The sequence below is a fragment of the Gorilla gorilla genome, chromosome 7, assembly GCF_029281585.2.
Source record: "Gorilla gorilla gorilla isolate KB3781 chromosome 7, NHGRI_mGorGor1-v2.1_pri, whole genome shotgun sequence".
Lineage (NCBI taxonomy): Eukaryota > Metazoa > Chordata > Mammalia > Primates > Hominidae > Gorilla > Gorilla gorilla.
This window is the reverse complement of record NC_073231.2, coordinates 104522173-104536436: the sequence shown is the minus strand read 5'-3', so window position 1 is coordinate 104536436 and position 14264 is coordinate 104522173. Positions and strand designations below refer to the sequence as shown.

The window sequence follows — 14264 nt, the reverse complement described above, 5'->3', positions numbered from 1 at the left end:
TAGTTTTGTGAATTTTATATTCATTTCTTAGGCCTGTTTATTTATTGAGATTTTATTGTTTTTCTGAAGGTTTTATATGAGCTCTTTATGTTCTAAATAAATAATTACATATATTAATATCTTGCTATGACTATTTTTTTCTTTTTAAAAATTTATTTAGTTTTTTTTAGAGACGAGGCCTCACTATGTTGCCCAGCCTGGACTTGAACGAACTCCTGGGCTCATGTGATCCTCCCACCTCAGTCTGCTGGGTAGCTGAGACTATAGGCCTGTGCCACCATAACTGGCTATTTTTCTGAGTTTTCTAAGGTTATGTAGAACCTTGTATGTATTCTAAGCTTATGTATTTTAAGTTTTTGTGTAGACAAAACTAATAAGTTCTCATAATTCTTTCTTTGCTTTTTTTGATTAGAAACTATCTTTCCTGCTTAGTGATTTGAAACTTACTTTGGTTTTCTTCTAAGTATTTTTAAAATGTTTAAATCTTTGATTTATATATTTGTTTTAGCAGAATTAAGCATCTGTTTTCAATAAAATGCTCATAAAGCCACCCATTAATGTACTCAGGGTGAAAGGAATCAAAAAAATTATTGGCCAGGTGAGTGTGCTTACTTCTACAATTCATTAACAGGTATATTTGTTTTGTTTGGCTGGCATACCATTGAAAATAATTTAAATTTGAATGCTGAGCTGGGGCAGGTACTCTGTCTGATATTCAGGGATGATTTTTTTTTTACTGCCTATTTATGGCTGGTATCTGTTCTTACTGTTGTTTACCACTGGTAGCTGTTTTGGTTGGTTGGTATTGTGGTTGGCAACTGTTCTAATTAGACATTTGCTTTAATGACTGTCAGATATTTTGAATATCACACTTAGAACAAGTCTCAAAACCCCCAGTTTTTCTTTTTTTTTTTTTTTTTTTTGAGACGGAGTCTCGCTCTGTCACCCAGGCTGGAGTGCAGTGGTGTGATCTATGCTCACTACAAGCTCCACCTCCCGGGTTCATGCCATTCTCCTGCCTCAGCCTCCCGAGCAGCTGGGACTACCGGTGCCTGCCACCACACCCGGCTAATTTTTTTTGTACTTTTAGTAGAGATGGGGTTTCACTGTGTTAGCCAGGATGGTCTCGATCTCCTGACCTTGTGATCCACCTGCCTCGGCCTCCCAAAGTGTTGGGATTACAGGCGTGAGCCACCGTGCCTGGCCCCAGTTTTTCTTATATTAGACTAATTCACATATTTATGTTTGTGACATCTGGCAGTGGTTGGATGGAAGTAATATTGATTGTTGAAGAAATGTGAGGTTTGCTACTTAGTAGTTGTATGACATTCGGTAGTCCATTTAATTTCTCTGAATTCGTTTCCTCATCTGTTAAAAGGAATAATAATAAGTGTTTCTGCTTACTTACTTAAGTAGAGAAATCACATAAAATACTTTTTATAAACTGTAAAGAAATATAAAAATTTAAGACAACAGTATGCCTTTACGTTCTAGAAAATATTTCTCCACCTGTTTATTGTTGTTTAAAGTGATTTTATTGAGGGATAGGAACCTTTCATTTCATAATTGAATTTAAAAGTCTTAAAGTACAGATACTGCTTATAAGCCTTAATACTAAATTGGGTTCTTAAAATAAATTTAAATTAAGCTCTATTCATGTACTTGTATGAATGACTGGATATTGCATCATTTTTTGATTAAGGAGGATATGAAGCGAATGGGAAGACATTGACTCTCTGAAGTAGCGGGAGGGATTTGTTACCAAAGGGAGGAAAGCATAATGAAAGAGAGGCTGTATAAACTTCAGATCTGCACTCTCCACCTTTAACAGTTCAGAGCCAAATTCAGGTTATGCCCTCAGATATTCTTGTCTGCTCATTAGGACTGGGATTATCAGTTTCCCTGTCTGTGTATACCCAGCACCTTGAAGAGTATCAGCGCTGTGGTAGAGCCAGTCAAGAATATATTTACTAAATGAACACATAGATTGATGCCCAAATGAGTGAGAATTTTATTTAGTGAAGATTGCCTCTACATGAAGATACTTTGATAACATAGAATCATAGAGTTGGAATGACCCTTTCAAGTCATTGAGCAAAGCCAGACAGTTCATGAATTAGTATAATATCCCTGGAAAATCCTCCTTTAGACTTGCTGTGGATTTGTCCAGTGGCTTTATAGCATTAAAATCAGACAGATCCTAAGACCCTGAAGTACAGTCAGTTTATTTAATTCTGAACATTCTTTAGTAGAGCAGTGATATATAGGGTACAGGAGCAGAGATAACAAATCAGAGTTAATAGAAAATTAGTGACTTATTGGTTGGAAATAGAATGTTAAGAGATAAAAATTGAAGTCTAGGTAACTAAAAAGGTCTGTACTGAAGTAACTAAATAAGACACAATTTTATGGGCTGATGCTGCCTTTATTAACACCCCAAGCTTTTTAGTCTTTATACAAAGAGTGGAGGATGCAGACAGACGAGAAAACCTAGGTGCATATGACAGCACCACCACCTTGCCCACCGTCTGTAGTGGTCCATTATGGTGGCCCTAAACACACTCCTACCTCACACTCCCTCACATTTGGCTGCACACCACTAACTTAGAAAGATTGGGAACATCAGATGAAGGTGTCTCCTTTCTTTTTGTATCGACAAGTCTGTACCCATTCATTCATTATTTATCAAGTGCTATCTGTACACCAGGCATAGTTCCAAGCATTGTGGATACATCAGTGAACAAAGTGTTCACAGAACATTCTTGTGGACCCTTTCTAGTGCAGTACTGTCCAAAAGAAACACAAGCCACATGTAATTTTAAATTTTTGAGTAGCCACATTAAAAAAAGTGAAATTAACTTTCATAATGTATCAAACATATTAATATATAACAATATTAGATAATATGAAATACCATATTTAATACTTATTATATTAAACATTAACATTTTATATGTTCAACATTAATATATTAATATAACATAATATGTAAATATTTAGTGGGTAATCAATATGTGAATTTTTAACAAAATAGCTTGCATTCTTTTTGTACTAAGCCTTGATCTTTGGTGTATATTTTACATTTACAGCATATCTGAAATTAGAATACCCACGTTTCAAATGTTCAGGAGCCATGTGTGGTTAGTGGTTACTCTATTGGATGGTGCAGCTTTAGAGTATGGTGCTTGCTTTCTCTGCACTGTCAAGTCAGACCATCTAGTCTGAAGTAGAGAATAAATTCCTGGAAGTACCAGAATTTTCAGATAATCCAGACTGCTTACCTATGGCCAGTAAAGCCTTACATGATCTGGTCCTTGCCTGTCTCTCAGATCTCATCTAGAGCTAGTCTTCTGGTGCATTAAACTTCAGCCTTCTTTATTCAACTCAAATATGGTGAGCTTTTTCTTGAATCAAGGCATTTTCCCCCCTCAGTTTTATTTTTATTGTGCCAAGATACACATAAACAAAATTTGCCATCTTAGCCATTTTTAAGTGTGCAGTTCAGTGGCATTAAATACATTTATAAAGTTGTGTAAGCATCCCCATTATCCATCCCCCTAACTCTTTTCATCTTGTAAGACTGAAACTCTGTACCCATTAAGCACTAACTGTCCATTCTGTGCTACCTCGGCCCCTGGCAACCACTGTTCTACTGTCTATCTGTGTGATTTTGGTAACTCTGAGTATTTCATATAAGCAGGATCATATATTAGTTGCCTTTTTTTGTGACTGACTTACTTCATTTAGCATAATGTACTCAAGGTTCAGCCATGTTGTAGCATATTGCAGAATTGCCTTCCCTTTTAAGGCTGAATAAAATTCCATTGTATGTTTCTACCACATTTTACTTATTCATTTGTCTGTCGAATGACATTTGGGTTGCTTCCACTTTTTAGCCATTGTGAATAATGCTGCTATGAACATGGGTGTACGTTCATCGTGAGGTGAAACTTGTTCAAAATCACCTCTTTGAGACCCTGCATTTAGTTCTTCTGAGTATTTACCCAAAAGTGGAATTGCTGGGTCAAAAGGTAATTTTATGTTTAACTTTTAAAGGAATCTTCGTACTATTTTCCCCAGAGGCTGTACCATTTTACATTCCCATTAGCTATACACAAAGTTTCCAATTTCTCTACTTCTTTGCCAACATTTGTTCTTTTCTGTCTTTTGATAATAGCCATCACAATGGGTGTGAAGTGGTATCTCATTATGTTTTTGATTTATATTTCTCTTATGATTAGTGATGTTGAGGATCTTTCCACATGCCTCTTGGCCATTTGTATATCTTTGGAGAAATGTCTGTACAAGTCCTTTACCCATTTTTGAATTTGATTTTTTTATTGTTAAGTTTTAGGAGTTCTCTATATATTCTGTATATTAATGTCTTATCAGATACGTAATTTGTAAATGTTTTCTCCCATTCTGTGGGTTGTCTTTTTACTCTGTTGATATTGTCTTTGGATGCGCAGATTTTTTTTTTTAATTTTCATGAAGTCCAATTTGTCTGTTTTATTCTTCTGTTCTCTGTGCCTTTTTGGTCGTATCTGAGAAATCATTACCAAATCTGGTATCATGAGGTTTTTGCCCTGTTTTATTTTTTCCCAAGAGTGGTATAGTTTTAGGTCTTATGTTTAGGTCTTTGATTCATTTTCAATTAATTTTTGTATATGGTGCTAGGTAAGGATTCAACTTATTCTTTAGCACACGGATATCCAGTTGTGCCAGCACTGTTTATTGAAAATACTGTTCATTTCCTATTGAATGTTCTTGACACTCTTGTTGAAAATAATTTGATTATATATACAAGGGTTATTTCTGGGTTTTCTACTCTGTTCCTCCCATCTATCTGTCTGTGTTTATGCCAATATCACATTGTTTTGATTACTATAGCTTTGTAATAAGTTTTGAAATCAGGAACTATGAGAATTATAGCTTTGTTTTTCTATTTTCAGTGTTGTTTTGGGGCCCCTTGAGATTTCATACAAATTTTAGGATAAGTTTTTCTATTTCTGCAATAAACATCATTGGGATTTTGATAAGGATTACATTGAATCTGTAGGTTGCTTTGGGTAGCATGGGCATCTTAAAAACATTAAATTTTCTTATCTATGATGATATGATAGGTTTTTATTTATTAATGTCTTAAAAATTTTTTTCAGCAGTGTTTTGTAGTTTTCATTGTACAGACATTTCACCTCCTTGGTGAAATTAATTCCTAAGTATTTTATTCTTTAAAATAAAGAAATTCTATTTCTATTGTAAATAGAATTTTTTTTGTAGTTTCCTTTTCAGATTGCTCATTGGTAATGTATAAAAATATATCTGATTTTCATGGGTTGATTTTATATACTGCTACTTTGTTGAATTTATTTATTAGTTCTTTTTTTTATTATACTTTAAGTTTTAGGGTACATGTGCACAACATGCAGGTTAGTTACATATGTATACATGTGCCATGTTAGTGTGCTGCACCCATTAACTCGTCATTTAACATTAGGTATATCTCCTAATGCTATCCCTCCCCACTCCCCCCACCCCACAACAGGCCCCGGTGTGTGATGTTCCCCTTCCTGTGTCCATGTGTTCTCATTGTTCAGTTCCCACCTATGAGTGAGAACATGCGGTGTTTGGTTTTTTGTCCTTGCAATAGTTTGCTGAGAATGATGGTTTCCAGCTTCATCCATGTCCCTACAAAGAACATGAACTCATCATTTTTTATGGCTGCATAGTATTCCATGGTGTATATGCGCCACATTTTCTTAATCCAGTCTATCATTGTTGGACATTTGGGTTGGTTCCAAGTCTTTGCTATTGTGAATAGTGCTGCAATAAACATACGTGTGCATGTGTCTTTATAGCAGCATGTTTTATAATCCTTTGGGTATATACCCAGTGATGGGATGGCTGGGTCAAACGGTATTTCTAGTTCTAGATCCCTGAGGAATCGCCACACCGACTTCCACAATGGTTGAACTAGTTTACAGTCCCACCAACAGTGTAAAAGTGTTCCTATTTCTCCACATCCTCTCCAGCGCCTGTTGTTTCCTGACTTTTTAATGATTGCCATTCTAACTGGTGTGAGATGGTATCTCATTGTGGTTTTGATTTGCATTTCTCTGATGGCCAGTGATGGTGAGCATGTTTTCATGTGTCTTTTGGCTGCATAAATGTCTTCTTTTGAGAAGTGTCTGTTCATATCCTTTGCCCACTTTTTGATGGGGTTGTTTGTTTTTTTCTTGTAAATTTGTTTGAGTTCATTGTAGATTCTGGATATTAGCCCTTTGTCAGATGAGTAGATTGCAAAAATTTTCTCCCATTTTGTAGGTTGCCTGTTCACTCTGATGGTAGTTTCTTTTGCTGTGCAGAAGCTCTTTAGTTTAATTAGATCCCATTTGTCAATTTTGGCTTTTGTTGCCATTGCTTTTGGTGTTTTAGACATGAAGTCCTTGCCCATGCCTATGTCCTGAATGGTATTGCCTAGGTTTTCTTCTAGGGTTTTTCTGGTTTTAGGTCTAACATTTAAGTCTTTAATCCATCTTGAATTAATTTCTGTATAAAGTGTAAGGAAGGGATCCAGTTTCAGCTTTCTTCATATGGCTAGCCAGTTTTCCCAGCACCATTTATTAAATAGGGAATCCTTTCCCCATTTCTTGTTTTTGTCAGGTTTGTCAAAGATCAGGTAGTTGTAGATATGTGGCATTATTTCTGAGGGCTCTGTTCTGTTCCATTGTCTGTTTCTCTGTTTTGGTACCAGTACCATGCTGTTTTGGTTACTGTAGCCTTGTAGTATAGTTTGAAGTCAGGTAGTGTGATGCCTCCAGCTTTGTTCCTTTGGCTTAGGATTGACTTGGCAATGCAGGCTCTTTTTTGGTTCCATATGAACTTTAAAATAGTTTTTTCCAATTCTGTGAAGAAAGTCATTGGTAGCTTGATGGGGATGGCAATGAATCTGTAAATTACCTTGGACAGTATGGCCATTTTCACGATATTGATTCTTCCTACCTATGAGCATGGAATGTTCTTCCATTTGTTTATATCCTCTTTTATTTCATTGAGCAGTGGTTTATAGTTCTCCTTGAAGAGGTCCTTCATGTCCCTTGTAAGTTGGATTCCTAGGCATTTTATTCTCTTTGAAGCAATTGTGAATGGGAATTCACTCATGATTTGTCTCTCTGTTTGTCTGTTATTGGTGTATAAAAATGCTTATGATTTTTGCATATTGATTTTGTATCCTGAGACTTTTGCTGAAGTTGCCTGTTGGCTTAAGGAGATTTTGGGCTGAGACAATATGGGGTTTTCTAGATATCCAATCATGTCATCTGCAAACAGGGACAATTTGACTTCCTCTTTTCCTAATTGAATACCCTTGATTTCCTTCTCCTGCCTAATTGCCCTGGCCGGAACTTCCAACACTATGTTGAATAGGAGTGGTGAGAGAGGGCATCCCTGTCTTGTGCCAGTTTTCAAAGGGAATGCTTCCAGTTTTTGCCCATTCAGTATGATATTGGCTGTGGGTTTGTCATAGATAGCTCTTATTATTTTGAGATACATCCCATCAGTACCTAATTTATGGAGAGTTTGTAGCATGAAGGGTTGTTGAATTTTGTCAAAGGCCTTTTCTGCATCTATTGAGATAATCATGTGGTTTTTGTCTTTGGTTCTGTTTATATGCTGGATTATGTTTATTCATTTGCATATGTTGAACCAGCCTTGCATCCCAGGGATGAATCCAACTTGATCATGGTGGATAAGCTTTTTGATGTGCTGCTGGATTCGGTTTGTCAGTATTTTATTGAGGATTTTTGCATCGATGTTCATCAGGGATATTGGTCTAAAATTCTCTTTTTTTTTGTTGTGTCTCTACCCGGCTTTGGTATCAGGATGATGCTGGCCTCATAAAATGAGTTAGGGAGAATTCCCTCTTTTTCTGTTGATTGGAATAGTTTCAGAAGGAATGATACCAGCTCCTCCTTGTACCTCTGGTAGAATTTGGCTGTGAATCCTTCTGGTCCTGGAGTTTTTTTGGTTGGTAAGCTATTAATTATTGCCTCAATTTCAGAGCTTGTTATTGTTCTATTCAGAGATTCAACTTCTTCCTGGTTTAGTCTTGGGAGGGTGTATGTGTCAAGGAATTTATCCATTGCTTCTAGATTTTCTAGTTTATTTGCGTAGAGGTGTTTATAGTATTCTCTGATGGTAGTCTGTATTTCTATGGGATTGGTGGTGATATCCCCTTTATCATTTTTTTATTGCTATTTGATTCTTCTCTCTTTTCTTCTTTATTAGTCTTGCTAGTGGTCTATTTTGTTGATCTTTTCAAAAAACTAGTTCCTAGATTCATTAATTTTTTGAAGGGTTTTTTGTGTCTCTATCTCCTTCAGTTCTGCTCTGATCTTAGTTATTTCTTGCCTTCTGCTAGCTTTTGAATGTGTTTGCTCTTGCTTTTCTAGTTCTTTTAATTGTGATGTTAGGGTGTCGATTTTAGATCTTTCCTGCTTTCTCTTGTGGGTATTTAGTGCTATAAATTTCCCTCTACACACTGCTTTGAATGTGTCCCAGAGATTCTGGTATGTTGTGTCTTTGTTCTTGTTGGTGTCGAAGAACATCTTTATTTCTGCCTTCATTTCGTTACGTACCCAGTAGTCATTTAGGAGCAGGTTGTTCAGTTTCCATGTAGTTGAGTGGTTTTGAGTGAGTGTCTTAATCTTGAGTTCTAGTTTGATTGCACTGTGGTCTGAGAGACAGTTTGTTATAATTTCTGTTCTTTTACATTTGCTGAGGAGAGCTTTACTTCCAACTATGTGGTCAATTTTGGAACAGGTGTGGTGTGGTGCTGAAAAGAATGTATATTCTGTTGATTTGGGGTGGAGAGTTCTGTAGATGTCTATTAGGTCCGCTTGGTGCACAGCTGAGTTCAATTCCTGGGTATCCTTGTTAACTTTCTGTCTGGTTGATCTGTCTAATGTTGACAGTGGGGTGTTAAAGTCTCCCATTATTATTGTGTGGGAGTCTAAGTCTCTTTGTAGGTCACTCAGGACTTGCTTTATGAATCTGGGTGCTCCTGTATTGGGTGCATATGTATTTAGGATAGTTAGCTCTTCTTGTTGAATTGATCCCTTGACCATTATGTAATGGCCTTTTTTGTCTCTTTTGATCTTTGTTGGTTTAAAGTCTGTTTTATCAGAGACTAGGATTGCAACCCCTGCCTTTTTTTGTTTTCCATTTGCTTGGTAGATCTTCCTCCATCCTTTTATTTTGAGCCTATGTGTGTCTCTGCACGTGAGATGGGTTTCCTGAATACAGCACACTGATGGGTCTTGACTCTTTATCCAATTTGCCAGTCTGTATCTTTTAATTGGAGCATTTAGTCCATTTATGTTTAAGGTTAATATTGTTATGTGTGAATTTGATCCTGTCATTATGATGTTAGCTGGTTATTTTGCTCATTAGTTGATACAGTTTATTCCTAGCATTCATGGTCTTTACAATTTGGTATGTTTTTGCAGTGGCTGGTACCGGTTGTTCCTTTCCGTGTTTATTGCTTCCTTCAGGAGCTCTTTTAGGGCAGGCCTGGTGGTGACAAAATCTCTCAGCATTTGCTTATCTGTTAAGTATTTTATTTCTCCTTCACTTATGAAGCTTAGTTTGGCTGGATATGAAATTCTGGTTTGAAAATTCTTTTCTTTAAGAATCTTGAGTATTGGCCCCCACTGTCTTCTGGCTTGTAGAGTTTCTGCCAAGAGATCAGCTGTTAGTCTGATGGGCTTCCCTTTGTGGGTAACCCGACCTTTCTCTCTGGCTGCTCTTAACATTTTTTCCTTCATTTCAACTTTGGTGAATCTGACAATTATGTGTCTTGGAGTTGCTCTTCTTGAGGAGTATCTTTGTGGCGTTCTCTGTATTTCCTGAATTTGAATGGTAGCCTGCCTTGGTAGGTTGAGGAAGTTCTCCTGAATGATATCCTGCGGAGTGTTTTCTAACTTGGTTTCATTCTCCCCATCACTTTCAGGTACACCAATCAGACATAGATTTGGTCTTTTCACCTAGTCCCATATTTCTTGGAGGCTTCGTTCATTTCTTTTTATTCTTTTTTCTCTAAACTTCTCTTCTCACTTGATTTCATTCATTTCATCTTCCATCACTGATACCCTTTCTTCCAGTTGATTGAATCGGCTACTGAGGCTTGTGCATTTGTCACATAGTTCTTGTGCCTTGGTTTTCAGCTCCATCAGGTCCTTTAAGGACTTCTCTGCATTGGTTATTCTAGGTAGCCATTTGTCTAATTTTTTTTCAAGGTTTTTAACTTCTTTGCCATGGGTTCGTACTTCCTCCTTTAGCTCGGAGTAGTTCGATCATCAGAAGCCTTCTTCTCTCAGCTTGTCAAAGTCACTCTCTGTCTAGCTTTGTTGCACTGCTGGTGAGGAGCTGCGTTCCTTTGGAGGAGGAGAGGTGCTCTTATTTTTAGAGTTTCCAGTTTTTCTGCTCTGTTTTTTCCCCATCTTTGTGGTTTTATCTACCTTTGGTCTTTGATGATGGTGATGTACAGATGGGGTTTTGGTGTGGATGTCCTTTCTGTTTGTTAGTTTTCCTTCTGTCAGGACCCTCAGCTGCAGGTCTGTTGGAGTTTGCTGGAGGTCCACTCGAGACCCTGTTTGCCTGGGTATGAGCAGCGGACGCTGCAGAACAATGGATATTGGTGAACAGCAAATGTTGCTGCCTGATCGTTCCTCTGGAAGTTTTGTCTCAGAGGATTACTGGGCTGTGTGAGGTGTCAGTCTGCCCCTACTTGGGGCTGCCTCCCAGTTAGGCTACTCGGGGGTCAGTGACCCACTTGAGGAGGCAGTCTGTCTGTTCTCAGATCTCCAGCTGTGTGCTGGGAGAACCACTACTCTCTTCAAAGATGTCAGACAGGGACATTTAAGTCTGCAGACGTTTCTGCTGCCTTGTTTGGCTATGCCCTGCCCCCAGAGATGGAGTCTACAGAGGTAGCCCGGCCTCCTTGAGCTGTGGTGGGCTGCACCCAGTTTGAGCTTCCTGGCTGCTTTGTTTACCTACTCAAGCCTGGGCAATGGCGGGCGCCCCTCTCCCAGCCTCGCTGCCACATTGCAGTTTAATCTCACACTGTTGTGCTAGCAGTGAGCGAGGCTCCGTGGGCGTAGGACCCTCCGAGCCATGCGCAGGATATAATTTCCTGGTGTGCCGTTTGCTAAGACCGTTGGAAAAGCACAGTATTAGGGTGGGAGTAACCCGATTTTCCAGGTGCCGTCTTTCACCCCTTTCTTTGACTAGGAAAGGGTATTCCCTGACCCCTTGCACTTCCCAGGTGAGGTGATGCCCCGCCCTGCTTCAGCTCATGCTCAGTGCACTGTACCCACTGTCTTGCACCCACTTTCCGATACTCCCCAGTGAGATGAATCTGGTACCTCAGTTGGAAATGCAGAAATCACGTGTCTTCTGCAACGCTCACGCTGGGAGCTGTAGACTGGAGCTGTTCCTATTCAGCCATCTTGTCTCCACCCCTATTTATTAGTTCTAATAGGTTTTTTTTGTGGAATCTTTAGAATTTTCTACATATATGAGCATATCATCTGTGAACAGGGATAATTTTACTTTTTTTTTCCAGTTTAGATGCCTTTATTTGTTTTTCTTCCCTAATTGCTCTGTCTAGAACCTCCAGTACTATGTGGAACAGAAGTATTAGGCTGGTGCAAAAGTAATTTCGGTTTTTGCCATTACTTTAAAAAAAAAAAAAAGGCAAAAACTGCAATTACTTTTGCATCAACCTAATAGCATCCTTTCATTGTTCCTGATCTTTGTGGAAAAGCTTTCAGTCTTACTGCTTTGAGTATGACATTTACTTTGGGTTTTTTGTATATGACTTTTACTGTGGTGAGATAGTTTCCTTCTATTCATATTAGTTGTGTGTTTTATGAAAAGTTAAATTTAATCAAATGCTTTTTCTGTTTTCATTTGAAATGATCATGTGGTTTCTTCTCCATTCTGTTAAGGTGGTGTATTGCATTGTTTGATTTTGTATGTTGAATCAACCTTGCATTCCAGGAATACATTACAGTTGGTCATGGTGTATAACTTGTTACGATCCTGTTGAAGTGGGTGTGCTATATTTTGTTGAGGATTTTTGTATCAGTGTTCATAAGGGATATTGGTCTTAGTTGTTTTGTGGTAACTTTGTCTGGCTTTGGTATCAGAATAATGCCTCTTAAAATGAGTTTGGAAGTGTTGTCTTTTCTTCAGTGTTTTAGAAAATTTGAGAAGTTGAATCAAGATAGTTTAATCTTTTTTTTTTCCTTTTTGTGGAGTGTATGTTCCCAGGTAGCCATTCACATGGTTGGCCCCATTATATCATTTAGACTTCAGTAAAATGTCTTTTGGGCCTTCTTGAATGTCAATCTAAAGTAGCTTCTCAGTCGTTCTCTATCAGTAGCTCTCTATTGTTGTCCTCATAGCAATTTTCATAGACATTTTCCTGTGTTATCCTATTTTCTATCAAATTATCCCGTTGCTTATAGATAGAATATAAGCTTGAGAGCAGTCCCTAATCATTTAGAATTTTTATGGTTGATTCTGTTACATAGGCATGATTGATTAAGTCTTTGGACATTTGTGCTTAACTAAATCTCTACCCCCTCTCTCCTTGCAGCCCTCCCGTAAGTCAGGGGTCAGGCTGAAATTTCCAAACATCTAATCACTTGGTTGGTTTTTTCGGCAACCAGCTCCGATCCTGAAGCTATCTAGGCTCCCACCAAAAGTCATCTGATCAGTATAAATTCTGGTATGGTTGAAAGGAGCTTATTATGAATGACAAAAGACAGCCCCTGTCACTCTTGTGAGAGGGTGAGAAAACAAAGATAAAATATCTTGATTCAACTTCTCACTCACTCAGTCAATTCACAGGGTCTTAGGAGATTTTGTGCCAAGAACCTACAAAGACCAAATATTTCCTGTGATTCCATAATATCACACTACCTTACAAGGTTGTTTTAAGAATAAATGAGAGAATGCATGCATAACTCTTAGCACATTGCCTGGTACAGGTAGCAGTGGCTCTACTGCTACAACTGTTAAGAAGATTTTCCTTCTTTCCCATCCCTCTCTTCCTTGACCTTCTCTGCTCTCCCCTTTTTCCCTTCTCTGATAGTCTTTGCTTGTGTTTCCATTTTCCTAATCTTTCTCTGACGTTTTTTCTTCTGAGTTCTCAATATTAGGTCAGAAGTCCAGAACTTGGAAGGGTTAGGAGTGGCATTGGTGTAGAAGCTTCTCACAGAAGATTCATTGCAAGCCCCCCTCCCTCATTTGCTTTCCTTTATGTAAAGCTGTTGGTTTCATTTTCATCAAGAATCTGAAATATCTCAGGGGACATACCTGAATTTACTTTTTCAGAACAGATATTAGCTGTGATAGTGCCCTCCCAGTGTTAGAAGATGTGGGAAATCACTATTATGATTCCTTATATCAGGCTGATTCTTGAGATATGTCGTTTGCTTTAGGAATGATACTGATAATTTTTTTTTTTTTTTTTTGAGATGGAGTCTCGCTGTGTCACCCAGGCTGGCGTGCAGTGATGTGATCTCAGCTCACTGCAACCTCTGCCTCCCAGGTTCAAGTGACTTTCCTGCCTCAGCCTCCTGAGTAGCTGGGATTACAAGTGCACGCCATCACGCCTGGCTAATTTTTGTATTTTTAGTAGAGACGAGGTTTCACCATGTGGGCCAGGCTGGTTTTGAACTCCCGACCTCAAGTGATCTGCTCGCCTCACCCTCCCAAAGTGCTGGGATTACAGATGTGAGCCACCACGCCCTGCTGATACTGATAATCTTAAAGAGAGAAATTTGATCATCCTTTCATTAGTAAAATGTGTAATAAGAGTAACAAAGCTTATTGTGGGAAGAAGAGGTTCTCGATTATTTACCTCTTTAGCATTTTCCTGGAGGTTTAGTGGTCATTAGAAAGAAGTACTTGTGGCTAGGCATGGTGGCTCACACCTATAATCCCAACACTTTGGGAAGCTGAGGAAGGAGAATTGTTTGAAGCAAAGAGTTCAAGACCAGCCCAGGCAACATAGTGAGATCCCCATCTCTACAAAAATAAAAATAAGTTAGCCTATTGGGGTGGCATGTGCCTGTAGTTCTAGCTACTCGGGAAGCTGAGGTGGGAGCATGCCTTGAGCCCAGGAATTTTAGGCTGCAGTGAGCTATCATCACACCACTGCACTGTAGCCTGGGCAACAGAGTGGGGTCTCTTAA

The 14264-nt window shown here is 38.4% G+C and overlaps 1 protein-coding gene across 10 annotated transcripts in view; it reads left to right on the top strand.

The window, feature by feature from the left end:
• The window catches only part of STK3 (serine/threonine kinase 3), a 422170-nt gene that overhangs the window by 106217 nt on the left and 301689 nt on the right, over window positions 1-14264 (top strand). For 2 of the 10 annotated variants that reach the window (XR_010135012.1, XM_055348074.2), the window contains exon 2: window positions 512-598. The exons of 7 other annotated variants lie outside the window; for them this stretch is intronic. Coding sequence is in view for 2 of the 3 variants with exons in the window: in XM_055348074.2 (XP_055204049.1) it covers window positions 536-598 (63 nt within the window). In the remaining variant the exon portion in view is untranslated. Of the gene's footprint in view, window positions 1-508; window positions 599-14264 lie in introns of all 10 variants that reach the window. One more of the 10 variants, XM_055348073.2, reaches the window with a different exon arrangement.